Source organism: Camarhynchus parvulus, chromosome 4 (assembly GCF_901933205.1).
Source record: "Camarhynchus parvulus chromosome 4, STF_HiC, whole genome shotgun sequence".
NCBI lineage: Eukaryota > Metazoa > Chordata > Aves > Passeriformes > Thraupidae > Camarhynchus > Camarhynchus parvulus.
Genome location: NC_044574.1, coordinates 15,261,196 through 15,279,927, shown reverse-complemented (window position 1 = coordinate 15,279,927; position 18,732 = coordinate 15,261,196). Strand labels below are relative to the sequence as shown.

Genomic DNA, 18,732 nt, shown 5'->3' with positions numbered 1-18,732 from the left:
TAAACCCCTTAAATTTTCATTGAAAAGGGAAACAGAAACATCACTATCGCAAGTTTCAAACATGTATTTCTAAAGGTATTGGATACTGCTAACATAAGAATATACTCAATTTCTAAGAAAGCAAAAGAGAATTTTAGTAAATGTGTAAAATGTAACACTTGAAAAATGAGTCACAATGCTGATTTATTCTTCTCACTCTCAATTTACTACAGTTTTGGAGGGAAGCCTTGTGGCGGTTCCTAACATGTAGTAAACTCCAGTGAGTTTACTGTTACCCTGAAAAGCAAGTGTAAAATCTGAGAAGTTCACAGGATGACTTTGCAAATGCAATCTGACCCAAACAGACACCTGGAGCGCAGAGGGAAGTGAAAATATGGTAATTCTGTCCTGCATATTTCTTGCCCATTTCATATTTACAAATTTTGTAGAACTCTGAACAAAAAAAAAATTCAGAAGGCCAGGATATTTATCTTGGCATATTCAAGCTTTTATTGCTTTAGTCAGCAACATGAAGATTAATGATAGTTTCAAATTCAGAACTCAGTCTTTTAATTGCAAAAAGCACCAAAAGAAAGACTTTGTGAAGCAAAGCAAATGATCTACATCACTATTTCTTCTGAAATGCCATTTTCCCTGTTTGCCACTAATTTAAAAAATAATCATTAATTAAATTAACTGCTTCCCCAAAAGAAGCAAGAAAGCCAAATCAAAAAACAACCTAGCACACTTTTGGGAAGCAAGCTAGTTTTTAATTTTAAATAGACAACTTCTTCCAGATTCACCCACTGAAAACCCATAGTCAGGACCAGTAGGTCCCTGACAGCTGAGTCTGCAGTACCTTGGCTGTGAGCAATACTGCAGTCTTTAATTCTCCAGCTCAGGAGAACATTAGCAGTAAAGCCTGGTAGGAATACCAGCAGATCCAATGCTGACCAGCTGGGGATGAGAGCAGTATGAAAGCCCTTTATTTCCACAAGACCACCTCAGAACCAGGTGTTTAAAAGACAAGGGTGGAAACCAGCAAATATTACGACCAACAACTTATGTTACAGTAATCCCTACTGACACTGATGTGGTACCTCAACAAAAAAACGGAATGAAAGGACGATATAAAACAGGATGATATAAAACAAGCAAATATCATAAAGTATCATGAGGATAAAAATTAAAAGCATGACTGCAGCACTGTAACAAAGAATGTTAACTACACCATTTTTATGGTGGCATATCTGTCTTCAGCAGACGTCCAATGAAGAGGAGTACAGCAAATGCAGAAAGCTGCAGCAGACTCCTTTCCATTAGAATTGGTGATAGGTATGTTTGAGAATGACTAGTGGGGAGCAAGAGATGCTTGGTCTTGTAAGGACACATTAAACAGGTCTTGCAACAGATCAGCAGAGTTGTGGGAAGTGAGGAAGTGGAAGCATGCAGCCGGTCCTCAATGGGACAGAAAGGTGAGCGAGCAATGGAGACACATAGCTAACACAGCTGGATAAAGCAGGCAAGAAGATTCCTCTTGTATATCAACTGTTTAGGCATGAGAGGAGCAAGACTGAATTTATGACTGTAGCAGCTGCATACTATAGATAGGAATTTTAGCTATCAAGACAAGTAAGAATGATCAAATCTTTAAGATGTATATGAACAAGTGGTAAGATTGGGTTGTGCAACCAAGAAAGTTGGATGCAATGAATTTCCAAATTACTAAAGTGAATGATGGAGAAGATGGAGCTGTTACCATAATGACAGTGACAGGAAGAAGTGCATGATGGAAGAAATAAGACTCATATTGCAGGAACCTGCAGGTAACTGGAAGTGGAAATTTTAAGACATTCCACTAATAGACGAGAGTTATTCTCAATATCTTAAATCTAAAATTATGTAATTTAGCTTGGTTTATAAGAAGTGCTTCTTAGACAATAAAACTTACAATATAGACAAGTATATAATGGGAGAAACAGTCTTAGAATAACCCTCAGAATAACTTATTTGTACCCACAGACCCATGTCAAAATCTAAGAACAATGACAATTGTTCTTTACAAATAAAACCAGCAGAACGTGTTCTGAAGTGATACCACAGAGCTCAGTTTAACTTTAATGTGGATAAAGGTTTGCCAAAAGCACTGGAGCTCCTGTGAGAGCTAAGGTGACATGAAGGACAATAGATAAACACTTCCAGAGTAATATGTCTCTATGACTCCTATTACTTTCTTCTCCATCCTCTTCACTTCTAAATGTCTCTCAGATAAAGAAAGCAAAAAGGTAATTTGCTTTTCCATTTCAACAGGCTTTTGCATTTCTCCTGATGACTATGAATAAAAAGGATTAGCCCTTCTAAACACTTCTTTTTGTTTTTTAACAGTAAAAAAATAAGCAGAATCTGGCAGGAATTGTCAGAATGATTGTACTGTTACATCCACTGGCCATGATCTACAACATCCTCCCTCTCCAGATTATGGCTACCAAGCATTAGGTTATGAACCAATGCAGAGACCAAGACAGACACATGAACAGATGCGTATGTGGTGAATACCAGAAGCTACCAAAGATCTTAGTACTTTGTTCTTGCATGTTTTACATGGTCTTTATAACAACTTCACATCACATCCTAGCACAGTTAACACAGTAGAGCTTTCCAAGGTTAGTGAGTACATATTGGCTTATACTATGAAGATGTGTTTACTACTTCTAAGAGTAGTCTACTAGATTTCTTGTAAATTCAGAAAGGCTTTTTGCTTTTACTCTGTACACTACTGCTTCTACAGAAGCAAAAGGAGTTAGAAGGACTACTAGCAAACTGTATACTTTTAAAGGGGGTAATGACTGCAAGCAGTAGCCATTAGCATGAACTAAACCATGATTAGAACTGCAGTTTGTAACTGATTAAAGGATTTTCAATTCAGACTCTAAAAGAACAATGATCATAACAATCCAGACTGTACTCCTTCTTCCCTCACACCCTCCATCCTCCCCAAACTAAGATAACATGCAGATAAGCAATAACAATCAATAATCTGGATTAATTAATCATAATGATCAGTAACAGATCAGAATTAATTGAACTGTAACAAACAGAAGTGAATTACCTCGTCTTCGCCCATAACTCCTCGCTGCATGCAAACAAAGGACAAATTGTAAAATGTCAAATAACTGTATCATGCCCACAGACTAAAATATTTAAGATACAAAGAACCATGTGGGTAAGCAGTAAGTAAAAATCTGCATCTGTACTTGGTACTGATAATTGTAGATGAGAATGCATTAAAATCTCACATAAATACCATACTATTTTACTACTAAATTGATGTTAACACCAGTTGTAAGTAAAATTCTTTCATATATTTCAACGTCTTTAAACTTGATCTTCACTTCATGTTAATTATGGACAAATTAATTATGGGAACTTTGCAATTCATCCTCAAAATGTGATTTGTATCTTACACAAGTGCCTAAATAACACACATATGGTATTGAAACTGTAAAAAGGAAAATAGTACTGTAAAAAGCATGTAGCAAGTGTTAAATTAATCACAGTCACATCCTGGTCCACATGGAACAGTTTGTACAGTCCTTTGCAGTGACAATGCAAATGCTGTAAGCCGTGACCTTCCTTTTTCATGAAAAGACCTAGCAGAAAATTAACCGCAAGGTTTTGTTTGAAACAAAAGATGCCTTGTACTAGCAAACGAAATCAGGGCACAAGTCACAAGAAATAGCATTGTATCAAAAACACTGCACAAAGGCAAAGCAACAATTTTGCATAGACTGCAAGTAAATCCAAGATTTTCCTAACTTCTGAGTTTTGCAAGATTCTTAAAGAGATCATGCTTGCAGCTACAGTTCAGCAGACCATACTGATTGCTTCTCTGCCTGAAGGCTAAAAAACTAAAAATAGACAGATTACTAATACAGAAACTATTAAGCTTTGTGCAATTTCTTAGTTACATTTCCACAGAGTATTTTCTATTCCTGTTTAACAGACTCAGTATCTGAGAAAAATTACTTTAATCATTACACAGTGGCATTAAGTATCCAAATAGATGTTACTATTAACCATAAGATCACAGCAACATTTAGGAACAGACTGCTGCGTCTTGGCATTATTGTTTTCATTTTCTGAGGCCTCTATACATACACTTCTCCTAAAAACAACTGTTGTTCTGGGCCACTGAAATACATATTGACTCAAAATCACGGATTCATAAATGTCATTCATTGTTCCATTCTCATATTATGAAATACTTATATACTGGTACCTCCTATTTGATTAGGGGTTTTCAAAAATTTTATTAGATATACTATTTTTCCCTTTGTTATCTTAATCCCTTCCAACTAGAAATTCAGTGGATTGCTTATGAAAGTTTGAAAAAATATTTCTTGTTTTTGCTCCCTTAGAAAAGTTATTTTTACACAACAGTCATGATATTTCTATCCAATTTGTACTGAACTTGCTTTCAAATTTATTCTCTCTCACCCGAAATAATTATTATTGAAGAGAATAGTTTTTGCTCAAAAGCTTTCATATCATTAAAATTTCTACTGGAAAGCCAAAACAGAAAATAAAAAACAAACCACTTTCTGAAAGAGACCTGGGTACCTAAACAAGTGTAAACACTTTAATTCAGATTTCCAACATCAAAACAGAATCCACAAAGCTGTGTATTCTTCTGTGTGATCAGCTCTCTCACTGGGTGCTGGGGATTCTGATGCTGAGCTTCAGACATGATTTCTCCCTGAAGCCAGGCCCTCAGAAGATGCAGTTCTGTGGCAGTGCTGCAGCATGTACACATCTTCTCTGACTCCTGGCCAAAGTGACTCCCACGGAGCATTAGCAGGAGCGTCACTAAGCTCTTGCCTAGCCCCCACATGCTTTTTTTAAAAAATAAATTCCATCCACAAATAAAACTAGAGTAAGAAGGGAAAATTCAAGGGCAGCCCATCCACACAGCAATGTCTGCAGTGCCATGTTCTCTCTCAAAGGATAATGCAGTGATGCATATCAATATTTTCATCTTTTGGCACAAGTGTCAGGGTACTGCTTTTCTTTTCTTCCACCCCCTTCAGCCCACCAAACCAGCTCAGCTATTTTCTTACATTTTCCTACTTAAGACAAGTTGATATGGAGAAAAATATTTTGTTACAGAACAACTGAAGTTTTTTCTTTCTGCATGCAAAAAAAGGAAACCGTAATTTAAAGGAAAAACAAAAAAGAGTTACTAAAATGTTAAAAAAACCCCCATGCAGTTAAAACACTAGATGGTGCAGTGTTTTATATATATATAAATTGCAACAATGTACCAAAGTTATCTGTGTATTTCTTGCTTCAGCAAAACAATGAAATCAGGGAAAACGGGAGAAAAACTGTACTTGATGTTGTCACATCATTTACTTTACTTGTATGGCAAACTTTCCTCCCTAAAATTCATGTCTTGCTCATTTAGAGTGTAAACTAGTGTGGGCAGAGATATAGTGCTACTTTGCATCTAGAAAAATGCAGCTCTTCTGTATTTATTAAAATAATATGCATATAATGTTTTACACCTTACAGAGCAGGCATGCTTACAGGGCATGGCAGCTGTATAAATATAGTTAATTACAAGTTTACCTATACATCAAGACTATACAGATGTATTTAACATACACATAATCAGTGCACGTGTTTATACATAAATATTTGCAGGAAAGACAGCTCTTTTGGAAAAGGCCAGACACTGCAGGCAAATAACTGATTTACAGCAACAAAAAAGGAGAGATTAAACTGTTTTCCTCATCTTGTCCAAATACCAAGTCATACAGAAATTTGCCTTTTATTTTATAAAGCTGGATATTTTAATTAGCCAGTAACTTGGAAAGATTTCAAATGAGTGAGAATGCATGAAAGACACTTTCATTATAGAAAATATCAATTAGGCAACACATACAAGAAGTATAATGATGTCCAATAAAATTAAATCCAGTAATACTGGAACCTTCCGAAATTAAGAGTGCTGCATATACAACAAAGATTTTAGCTAAAACCTTCTTTTTCTATATCCCTGAATTTGCATGCTAATACAGCTTACACCCATCAGAAAAATTAAAATCTCCCTTTCCACAATGTAAATCAGGTCACAGATTTAAAACATACGTAAATATGTTTGCTGTGCATGTTTATCTAACCTCAAGACAATAGAATTGTACACTGTGTGAGCAATGCTACCACAAAGATACCAAAAGTATGGTTTCATTTTATTCAGACACATATTTCAGATACACAACCAGAGATCAAATATACACATATTGCAAGAACTCAGCCGAATGATGAAGCTGAATTAAAAATACTATGTTGTGTATCAGGAAAAACTATCAGGGAAACTTCCTACAAAGATAAAATATGATTTGTCACTAACATTGTGACATAACGATCAAATGGCAACAGAGAAATGATGAAGCCTTTTTCATTAATAACTAATTTAAAGAAATCCATAAACAGCTACAGCAATAATTTCCCAATAGTCTAAAGGAGGTAGATGCCTAATTCCCATTTCATTCTATTGGATTTGGGCGTCCAAATTCTATTTAAATTTCTTTAGAAATAACACCTTCATAGATTTTAAGGCTGAAAGACATCATTATGACCATTCAAGCTGGCACGCCTATAAGACTACAGAAGTTCATTTAGCAATTCCTGTATAGGAAGTTTAGTAATTTCTGATTGAAGTAATTCAGTAATTTCTGATTGAAGTGTTTTGTTTAGAAGCACAACCAGTTACAGTATCTGTAAGAAGTCTAATACCCCCTTGCTAAACTAATCAAACGGGGATTAGGTTTCAACAGCAATGGAAAAAATTCAATGCTTTAAAACAAGAGAAAGTGGGGGAAACTTCATAATGGGGAAAAACACCCTACATCCCAATAAACTTGACTCTTGCATTATTACTTGCTTCAAAAATGTTCTCTCTAAGCTGAGAAAGCTGCAATCAGGTATACCCATTCCAAAGTATCTTTTTTTGACTTTTGAGAGATAACAGTCATTAAAAATGCATTACTTTTTTTTACAGCTTAAGCTGAAACAGATACATAATTATACATAATTTATTAAAATACATAAATCAGGTTTCCTTTAGTTCATTTCATTAATTTAAATAATGAAAACTGTAAATATTAATATTAGGTACAGTTCAGTAAGTACATTTTAAATGAGGTGGAAAAATCTATCATTTAAGAAGTGGAAAAACTACCCAAAAAAAGTATTATCTAGAAGTGCTTAGTCTTAAAAGGGCTGCACAATTTCAGCTTGGGTCATGTTAGAACCTTTCTGGAATCCAGAGATACCAGTCCACTACAGTTAATCTCACTAAAATCCAGAGAGGGTCAGTGTTAAGTATTAGTGCGTGCAAAAATGGGCAGAGGGTGTTGAAAAATATTTGTGATTTGCTTTCATGAAGGGCTGGTATTCCTGCTCCTCCTCATAGCTACTACAGTACTTACTGAGAAATTAAGGGACAAATGAGGAGTCTTTGAATTACCAACTCTTCTTTTCCCAAATCTTCCCCCAAGGCACCAGTTACAGGGACAGAGGGAAATGTTGGCTTGAACCCACTTAAGTGGAGAAGGAAATGGAAGTTTACAAGTTCATCAACAGGTGTTCAAACCATAATTCTCATTACTGCACATTTGGAGGAAGTCCCTCAATTCTTGCTAAGAAAGAAAGGTTGTGCAGAGTCTGAGCAGCTGGAGCTCCCCAAAAGCTGTTTCCAGTGCTTCTGTTCCTGAGCTGCAAGAAGCTGCAGTTAAGACATGCCAACCTGCAGGGGCTCTGAAGAGCATTCCTGACTGCCCTGGCCTGCACCAACAGCTACATCAGACTCCAGCTATGCGGTAGAGACACAACAAGGCACTGAACTCAATTCTAAAGGGCATAATTTAAAAAATTATGTGTTGCAGCACCTTTTAGATACTTAAACTGTTATTTTTATCTCACTTACTGAAGGCTGAAAATAATATTGCAGCTTTTAAAGAGGACAGCAGTCACACTAAGTGCTACCTTTCTAAGTACAAGAGAAACCACATAAGCATTAAAAGCAAGATATTTTTCAGTGCATGTTCTAGCTTTGTGCTCAGATTTTAGGATAGACTGGTACCACTGTATTTCTCCAGTGCTCATGATAACAAAAAACTCCTTCTTTCCTAGATATTCCATAGAGTAACAATAGCTCCCATGTGCTTTTTTAGCATGCAAAACTCTAAAAAGAGAAGTTCACCATTCTAAGTAAAATTAAACAAATTAAAATATTAATCTCTTACAGCTACCTCACTGAAATACTTCAGTTTCTCTGCATACCTTCCCATCTAACACTTCCTTGTACAGCAGCAGATAATGCCAATTGCACATATACTACCTGAACAAACCAGTTTGCAGAACAGGTCTTAAAGCTGCAGTTAAATACAGAAAGTAAAATGTTGTAAATATTGTGACATCAAGCACAATGATATTCAGTGTAGAGGAATCAATACAGCGTTGGCTGAACGCTGATTTTATTTCTATAGTTAAGTACCTGTTTTTTCTTTCCAAGATACTTCATTATCTTAAAGTTATCTATTCAATACCAAAGGATCTACTTCTTCAAATGGCCATTGTGCAGTATTTTCCTTTACTGGGTATAAAGGTAAATCTTAGTTTCCTTAAAATTTTAAACAATTTTAAACATTTGCTCAGTGTTATGCAGGCAAAATAGATATTTCCTTGCATTTTTTATCCATTTGCACAAGTGTAAATGACTGTGCAGAATGGGTAAGGCAATTAAAAAAAAACCACCAAAACCTAACAACAAAAAAACAACCCTCCATATAATTTCAAACAGCAACGAATGTGTTCCGGCCATTTCTTTATTAAGAGATCTTTACTGTTAACACTTAGACTCATCAAGTGACTGACAAAAGTGTGTACTTTGTGTACATCAGCTTCCATGTCTTCTAATCTAGAGAAGCTGTGGCACTACAGCTCTAATTTTTCCCAATGCAGAAAACACTTATGTGCAAAACCCCTGATTTATTATTGACTTAGATGGATTACCAAGCTGTGCTTCCTTCTTTAGCCTTGAACAAAGGCTAAAGTTCATGCCTTCACTGAGTAGCAGATGTTCATGAAGTCTGACCTACTGGGAAAGGAACATGAACATGAACTCTAACTTCAGCATATTTCATGGGTAGACACGTGCTTGACAAAAGCCACTTTCAAAAACCCCAGCAAAAATAAAATGTTATTTCACATGAGTGTAATGCAAAGTGTCTAGTTCACTCTTTATTTACTCAATATAGAAAAACATGTGTTTCTGGCATTCTTATTTTTCTAATTCCTGTTTCAGTATAATAGGTTTCCTACAGCTCTTGGGAAAACATACCCCTGGATTGCTTGAGAACAAAACAGAATAGTGCATCATTATGAGCATTTCAGATTTCCAATAAGCTAGATATAATGAAAGTCTGTTGCAAGATTAGCTCTTGCTATTCAACTCCAAGAAATGGCAACAGTCCCATCAGGGTTGAAGACCAGAGGCAAGTAATTCAGTAACAGAATAGCATAGTATAATTTTATACCAACATGTCAGATTTAAACTAAGCTAGAGATAATTAGAAACTGTTATAAGATTAGAACTTACCATTTAACATCAGAAGATTGTCAGTCCCCGGATGTGGATAACTCAAGCGACCTTAAAACAAAACAAAAACCAAAGAACAAAACAAATGCAGAGGTTTTAGCTATTATGCTAGAAAAAATAATGAAAAATCACTGTTTAGAATTTGCCTAAGGGAAATAAAGAGCTAATATTTAACTCCAAGCACATTAACCAACAATACCCTTGACCCAAGTTAAAGCTGACAAGAACAGACTTCTTAACCTTAATTCTCTGGTCATAAGATCTGCAGTGTACTTTGGGATCAGCTCCAATAGGATAAAGCCACTTTTTGTTTCATGACACCCAGAAATAGTGCTGACTGCTTTAGTCTCCTCTTTCACAGTGACTGTGAATAACTGCACTATGCACGTTGCTTAACAGAGTGGCATTTCTACAACTTAATGCTTCTCTACTGAAGCAATTTAAGAAAAATCATGTTAGTAAGAAATAAGGCATGCAAATTTTATTAACTGATTTATGACTGCATCTTGGTGTATTTCATATAACCCTGGTATGTAATATTTTTCAGTAAGTCTAGCAACATTAGAGCAGTTGCTTATATACAGATTCAACAAAATTAAAGACTATTTTAGATAAAATTTTCAGCATTTTAGACAGAATAAAAAATTACATGTAAACCTTTTATCATGACATTAGAATTTTTCAAGAATTGCATTTTACTACACCAGTGGCACGTTATACTTCAGTACTTAAATGAATGGTTTCAAATACACAGCTGAAGAGTCTGTTCACTGCAAATTCCTTTTTATTAAAGGAGACTTTTTCTTTTTACAGGAAGCTGCAAATATACCAGTAGTGCACACTGACCTAGAAAGACATTTACAATAACTGCTGTGTTTGAAAAAACTGTGGTTGAATGTGCAAAAAACTGCATTGCATCTATCCTGCTATTCAAATATATTTGCTTGCTTTTAATCTGAAGAACATTATATATGAATACTGTGACTTAAACATCTAAATCTTCTGAAGGAAATGGGAATGCTTGTAGAGGCATTAAGAAGAACCCAGTGTGGAAGCAATGGGCATGTAGAACTCACACATTTTAAAGGGTCGTATATATGCAGATGGCTTGCAAGAAAAAGAAACCCCAGGGGGGAAGAAAGAAAACCAAATCAGCAAGCTATATATTAAAGCTGTCAAGGAATTCTTATCATATTCTGTTTGGTCCTCTACTGCTGGAAAACCCACGAGCTTAGCAGTAAGACTAGAAATGTCTTTAAGTAGTTCTGAGTCCCAAGGGACACCTTTGGGGTTAAATAAAAAATATTTTTGTTGTAAATCCGTAAATAATAGGGTTTACGTTTTCCTCTTCTCCTTTAAGAAACCAACATGGTAATTTTCTGCCAAAAAATAATTTGAAAATATACACATTGCAAACTCTGAAATGTAAAACTTCAAAATAGCAAGATTAAGATAATTTAGGAAATTTTGTTCAGCCTTATTATTTACAGGCATTGTGGAAAAAAAAGATTTTTATACAGCTGTGAACTATTTGTTGTCCCATAGATTTTATTATTGTAAGAATGGATGGTATCAGAACACCTGCAGATTAGGTAAGAACAATTTGCTGTTGAATTTGGAAGCACTGAAAAGCTAGAGCAGGCTCCTGGAGAAGGGCAGATGAATTCCACCCAGAAAGACTCTGCTGTCTTCTCTAACTTCAACAGAATCTTTGAGCAGGCTAAACAAAACACTAAACACAAAAACCTTCATAGGAGCCTCTGTCTCTATGTTTCTTGTCTTCAAAGTGTCCAGTTTTAATATACTTCTTCTGTTATACTGAACATCTACAACTATATCTAATGTTTCTTTGAACTATAAAAATTCCACCCTTCTAGCAATGCATGCTGGTAAAATAGGCAAAGAATCAGGAAAAAGGCATCTTTAAATTGCAGTCTGGGAGCTGCCACAGCTCAGGCTGGTGTTTAACTTACTTTGCTATACTTAGGTTTCTGCTGTTATGTTAGGTTTCTTCTGTTATCAAGGCTAACATTCATTTGTCTAACAGCAAGAATTTCAGAAGATCACTGTCATATCATGTTTATATACATTGCTATAGAAACACTTGCAACAGTATTATCTGCAAATCAGAATGCTGTATTTATCGAGAAAAACAAATGAAATTGTGAGACATATCTCAAACTTCCTTGACTCTGTGGTGACAGTCTTTCTCCCTGTCTGAATTTATCCTCTTTTCCTATTTAGCAAGAGAGACAAAGGATAGGTTTTTTTTTCCTGCAATGATTACATAAACAGAAGTCAGGTTGAAGGCCTAGTAGGAGAGAGAAACTCACCAGTGTCAACATTTGGGGAGGAAAACTTCTAAAAAATAGTAAATTCTAGGTTTATGCAATTCTGCTTTTGCATTCTTTTGCTTTTTTCCTTTATAGCTTCACTAATAAGCTGCATTTGAAACACATATGCCAAGCTGAAATAATGAAGGACTTCTCACTGAGTGGAAGCAAAGGACTGCACCAGGCAGCTCGGCCCACTACGGCAGCCCAAAACCCCATCTCATTGCGGGGGAGATGAATTTGCTAACTCACACAATGAATGATTTCAAGGTTAGAAAGGAAAATAACTAACACAATACTCAGTACACTGCTGTATTGATACTTCTAAGTTTGCTCTACATGGTTCTTTCAATGAAATCACACTTTACTGCATTCTCGCGAACTAAACCCCTGTATTTGTTACCTGGTCTACCACTTGGACATACAACTTTAAGAACATTTTAAACATAGAATGTTTGCTTACTTTTTCAAAATGCAATCACTGCTACTTATTTATAATGTTAGTTTAGGTTCTTATTTGTCAGCTTAATCTGTTGAAGTAAAATGAACAGTTTTCTAGGCTGTCCACCTGAATTTCATGACATATATAAATTCAGAACATTTCACACGTAGAATTGGGTTCAAGATCAGTTTTATACACCTCAGTATTATACAGAGCTCAGACCACAGCATTTTTGAACAGGTTATTCTAGTTAAATGGACATTTACTATTTAAACCTCACTTAAAATATCAGTATGTAGAATACAGAAGATGGGAGCACCATCTTTTAACAATTTACTTTGCTTCTATCACATACATCTTTCTAGCTGGCTATTTTCACTGTATGTTGTTTGATGCATTAAAAAACAGATACCATTTTAAGAACAAGGCACAAATCCTATCTAATCCCATGCTGTTTCAGTGTCAGTAATCTAGAACTGTACAAACCATTCAATGGTCTTTTAGCAGTTCCAGTGGTCTCCACCTGCTTAAAAAGGTAGTTTTAACAATAAAGATGATTGACTAGTTTAAAGTCAGCTACCAATTAGTTAGAAAATATCTAAGATTTAAACAGTAGACTTAGTCCACTCCTGAAAAATGTTAGGAAATTAATTTACTACCTCTCTACAGAACTTGTCTACAGATCCAAAATTTGTAACCTCCTACTATCTGGAACAAATAAAGTGCCTAATATTACCATTTTGTATCAAAGATCATAATGTTACACAAACTCTCTATGCAAACCTGAACTTGCAACTTCACCATGCTACTGCTAATTAATAATTCTCATGTATCATGGCTAAATTGAAACTAGCATTGCCAAGAAGCAGCAGGTATGCCTGACACTCCTTATACAACTAGAGTTCTATCAAATCTAGCCTCCTCTTCCTTACCTAAATGTAATTAATATTAATGGCACTGACTGCCTCACACATATTTCTCAATGCATTCTTCTGTAAGGACAGAAAAAAAAATTAAAAGCTTCAAGTAAGTTTTGGCGGGCCATTATAGCCACTGAATCAAATTAAGAGTCTTGCTAATCCAAACATGAGGAAAGAGTAACAAACTCAGTTTTACCAACATTTCTGTAATCTCATGTTACTGATGGGGCAAAGGAAATATAAATTTTTGTAAACTTCTTTTTGGCATACTCACTTTTTATTTTAAGGCAAACTCAAATCTACTTTTAGAAATGCATAGTTTTTATTCCTATTTAACTGAACTGTTAAAGGAATCCCCATATATTAAAACATTACTGACTCACAGATTCCCAAGTTCGATACTTCATATCTACTCTCCCCCTTTTTAAAAAAAGTCTTAGTTTGTTGTATGAAGAGACTGAGAATCAAAAACTCCTTATCCTTTTCCTTTTTTTTTCCAAGAGATCTCCTGAGTAGAACAGAAAAAGCTTCCAAGTCAAGCATTTCCCAGTAAGAGAGAATGGCTGAGGATGACAGCAGTTTCAGAAAGCACAGTTTTGGAACCAGTGTAGTTAAGACAACAGCACAAACCCATGTTTGGCCAACACCTAGTTACAGAGAGCCCAGAGACTGCATTTCCCAGTGCTTGCCTATGAACTGTGCAAGTCACGAGGCCAAATGAGCTGTCTCTGATAATCCATGTATTCAGACAAATCAGTTTATCAAGTCTCAAATATATTCTTTTATCAGAAAAAATTTCTAAAAAAGAAAGAAGTAACAATGTGTATGTAAGATTTCAAAGCCTTTTATGTGACAAGGGAGAGAATTTTTCCTCTATATTTTTTTCCAGCCTCAGAAATTCTTTTCTTGGCACAATTTGAATTACTCTAGGAAGAAACTGTGCAGGTTTAAACTTTAGAGCTTCATAACATAAAATATAGAACAAATGCCTTTGAAAGAAAGACAATGCTCTTTGTGCCACAATCTTTACTGGAAAGATGTTTTAAACAGCAGGTAATATTAGAATCCCATTAAATCAGTCTCCTCAACAGTAATATATATTGCATAGAAAATGTAACAACTGCTTCTAAGCTTTCTCTATAATCTTTTCCAGCCCAAAGATCCTGTCTTTCCTGCTTCTTGACAGCAAAATACATTGATATTTGGGGGAGCAGAAGTGGAAAAAAGAAAACCAGGTACACAAGTGGTATGTCTGAAGAGTTATACTAGCAATACCTCTATGTGTCAGGCTATCATTTTAATTTTTCTCTCAATTGTTTTAAGAACTATTAGAAGAATAAAAAGGGTATTTAAGACCAATGATATAAAAATGAATTAATTTAACTTCAGTTTTTATTTCACTGGAATTGAATGGATGGGATAATCTTAAACATTACTTAAGGTATTGTTATGAAATGCATTTCAAGAAAGGGAAATTATGCATGGGAAAGATTAGTTTTAATATGATCAGCATTTCTGCTGCAATGACTAGTAAAGCCAAACATCTTCTCCCTATTACTCCACCTCGAAAGTATCTTATTGAAAGCTAAAAATTACTTTTCTTTTGATCATATGTGTTGTAATGACAAGGCTTTGTCTAAGCAAAGCCAAAACTAGTCATCTATAAACAATTTTCTGTCAGGCATAAACTTAGCTTTCAGTGAATCATATTTGAAATAATTTTTTTTCAAGTTCACGAAAGCAAAACTGGTGAAATTTGACTTGCTCCTAAAATGGATCTTGACATGCAAAACTTGAAGCTATGAGCTAGTACACAGACTGTCTGCTCTGCATTGAGCAAAATTTGAGACAAGATGCTTAGTCATAGTCCAGATATTGTAAGCAGCTAAATCTGAAACACGTGCTTAAAATTCCAGGGACTTTCATTTTACTCCTGTGATCAGACATAAAAGATGCATTGTTTTAGTGTGCTTATATTTACTTGAAAACTTGTCATAAAAATATTCTCTAGTTACAAAATACCCTTTAGTTGCAACAAAATATGTTGTATATTAATAAGAGCAACAAATAATAATAATATTCTTAATCCTGTGCATTCTGCAAGCAAATATGATGGAGTTTTAAGTAAATGTTAAGATTTTCTGTGGTGCAAAGCCAGAGAGACTGGTATAACCAAATTACAGTTTCATGTCTGGCAGAGAAAAGAAAAAAAAAAAGAAGTTAAAGTTGCTCAGAAATTACAGAAATTCCCATTAATGGTGAAAAAAAATCAGAAGACAGTAGAGAAGAACTAAAAGGCCAATACACCACAATGTCTCCTCCTACCATTTTCAGTCTGTAAAGAACATTTCTCATGCCTTATTGTTAATAACATAGCGGTTTCAGCTGAACTCACATCCACGGAGAAAAAATATCTTATCCATCAACTTAAATAGCAGCACACAATTACTCTATTTAAATTCAGTTGGCATGTGCATTGTTCTCTGGCACTCGAACAGAAAAATTGATTTCCTTTGAGTTTATCACTATCTATGGCTTCCATCTGTTTTAGTTCAAACATAAAACTTAGCAGAATTTTCACTGCAAGAACATAGCTGTTTAACTGTTAAAAAAAAATAAAATCTCTTAACTGTAGACTGACACCATATTCTCATGTCCCTAAAAAGCACAGATGGAAACTACTGAGTTTTTCAAGGTATCTACGGATGAACCAAATTAACTTTCAAGTCTTAAAGCTTTTTCTTCCATTACTCTCCTTGGAAAATTATTATTGGAAATACATTATTTTAATCTGTCGTAACATAATGAAATACAAAGAGATTACTAAAAATAAAAATTAGTATCTTCTGTGCTCACTGTGCCTCTGAAATCTCTTCTGCATTACAGACATAAAATTAAAACAGTGACATGGCAGGGGGAACCAAGCAACGAATTCCATTTGTCATGTCAGCATGTACAGAAAGAAGAAACAGTGATTTTCATCTTCAGGAATGTGAGAGGTGCCAATGGCAGAAGATCTGCACTCTCTAGCTTTATGCCTAACAGCAGCTTTCAGACAAGGAAAGAAGTAGTAACCACCTGAGTGTGGCAATTAGAAACAGGAATCCTCTGGAAGAGGAATGACACACCTGGTCACTTCAGCCTTGAAGAGATATGCATGCTTTTAGCACACAGCAGTCACCACTGGGCTAGCTGTTTACAGGCTTCAAACCTTTTGTTTTACCTAATGTTTTACAAACGTGTAGGATAGACAGAAACTGAGTTTAGTAATGGACTCGAATAAAATTGCTAAAATGGAATTAATTCTCTCTGGGCCATAACAAAGAAGAGATCAGATTTAAAAACATCTAAGAAAATTTAATTTTGGCTTCCACTTACTTTAAAGTCGAGGAAAATTAACAGTTTAAGTAAATGCTGGATACTTAAAGATGCTTTGTAGAGGTTTTCAGCTAGGGAAAAAACTCCAAACTTTAGGCTAACTATTTTAAATCTTAAAATACCATTAAATGCTATCTCAATGCTACAGGTCTTCCAAGTAATTACACAGATCTTAAAAGAATCATGAGCAGACTAGCAAGGTGTCCTTCAAATTAGGAGAACAACAGGCTTTTCTGCACTAATGCAATATACAGTAAGTATAGAAACCTCTAGAAATGGAGACTGGATGGGAGTAAATAATGCTGAAAAAAAACCTGTTTTTTTTTCTATTGCTTCAATACAGAGATTTAATTTCTACAAAGCAAGCCTAAAGTCTTGGATAATTTTAAAATCAGATTGTGTTTATCTAATTAGAACACCACAAATGAAGTAACATCTGATCAGCCCAAGTGAAACTGTTTGTGCTCCCTGCCCCGATAGTCAATAGTAAATGCTACCTGAGAAAGTATGGAAGAACAGAATTCACAAGAGTGAGTTAATGCACAGTGAAAACAGGAGTTACAATGGAAGCCCACATATACTAGCTATATGCTCCCTGCTGTGGCCAAATGATTTAAACAGCTCAGGACTGTAAGAGGAACCAGCATTCTAAAGGTAACTGTATTTCTGGACTTCTTCAGATTTGGATGCATCAGTATCCTCCAGTAGATTTGAAAAAATATTTTAAAGGAAAAATCCTGATTTTATCAATTGACTTAGGTTTTTTTTCAACTTTCACTGTAGAGAAAGGGAAAATTACATGGCAGCACTTGGAGTGGTTTGTTTTAAGTGACTGTGAAACAATGTTTTCAGTAAAAGACAGCTTAAGATTGACTTTTCACCTGTGTGAAAAAAATATTCCACTTTAATATGAACTTAGAATCTAAATTAACAATCAGTATTCATTCAAATATGCAGAATGGACAACCCTTTTTTCTTTACTCAGCATAATAACATACCTTTAAGTGGATCATGCTCTGCTCTCATAATGTCAATAAGGGAGTTTTCCAAAGAGTGCATATTCAGACTGTCATACATTCTATTTCGATCCTAAAAGAAAACAAAAGCCTTAGTATTGGTATACAAATTCTGTAGTTTTTAACAAAAAACTTGAAAGGAAAACACAAGTTCCTTCTAACAGCTGCCCACTCAGACACTGAAGATGGACAATGATACCAAGTAAGATCTAATTTTATTAACTGTAATTTTAACAGCATCCAAATATAAACTAGAGATGCAGTGTGAAGAACTCTGTGTGATGATGCAGTGTGAACAAATGCTGTGTATGCATTTGACAGCCTGTGAATGCCTGTTTCCTTCAAAACTGCTTGAATCAGTTCTAGTGATCCACAGCACAGTTATGCAAAAGCTGATTAATGAAGGAAACTAGTGTCTGTAAGAGTTCAATTTCATTTCATGCATAATAGTGAGGAAGGTGAGGAACTACAGGACAAGGACAGTCATGTCACATAACAGACAGCATTTTCTTGGTGCTTGGCCACCAGCCCCTGCCAGAGGCCATGCTTGCTGGCTTCAGGGCCTTTGTACGCGAAGATTTGAGTTACAAATTGTCAGCCCTTGATGGTTAAAGGGTGGAAAATTAAAGCTAAACTATGAAAAGAAAATGCCACAAATCTTACTAATAGATTATCAGCCTCATAGAGAACAATTTATTTTATGTATGATTATTAGAAAGTTACCGTACTGTCGTTACAAAAACTTTCACTGACAGTAATAAAAGTTATTGCAATGAACTGAGTATGTTTTCACTGATTTTGTTTTACCCAAGACATTTTCTCCCATGTTTTCCAATACACCCAAGTTACAGACACAGAAAAAAGATGACTCCTAAATTCTTTGGTCTTTCTGGGATACCTTTTAGAAACTGAAAACAGTTTGTGTAAACCTACAATCTCTTCTACTTTCAAGGCTTCTGCCTAGACTGTACTGCACTTAAATCCTACAATTGTGCCTTAA

At 35.1% G+C, this 18,732-nt stretch overlaps 1 protein-coding gene across 1 annotated transcript in view; it reads right to left on the bottom strand.

Moving 5' to 3' along the window:
• Positions 1-18,732, bottom strand: part of CPEB2 (cytoplasmic polyadenylation element binding protein 2) — a 51,780-nt gene that overhangs the window by 19,157 nt on the left and 13,891 nt on the right. The window contains 3 exon segments of the mRNA XM_030946814.1: positions 3,089-3,112; positions 9,644-9,694; positions 17,715-17,805. Coding sequence (XP_030802674.1) covers positions 3,089-3,112; positions 9,644-9,694; positions 17,715-17,805 — 166 coding nt within the window.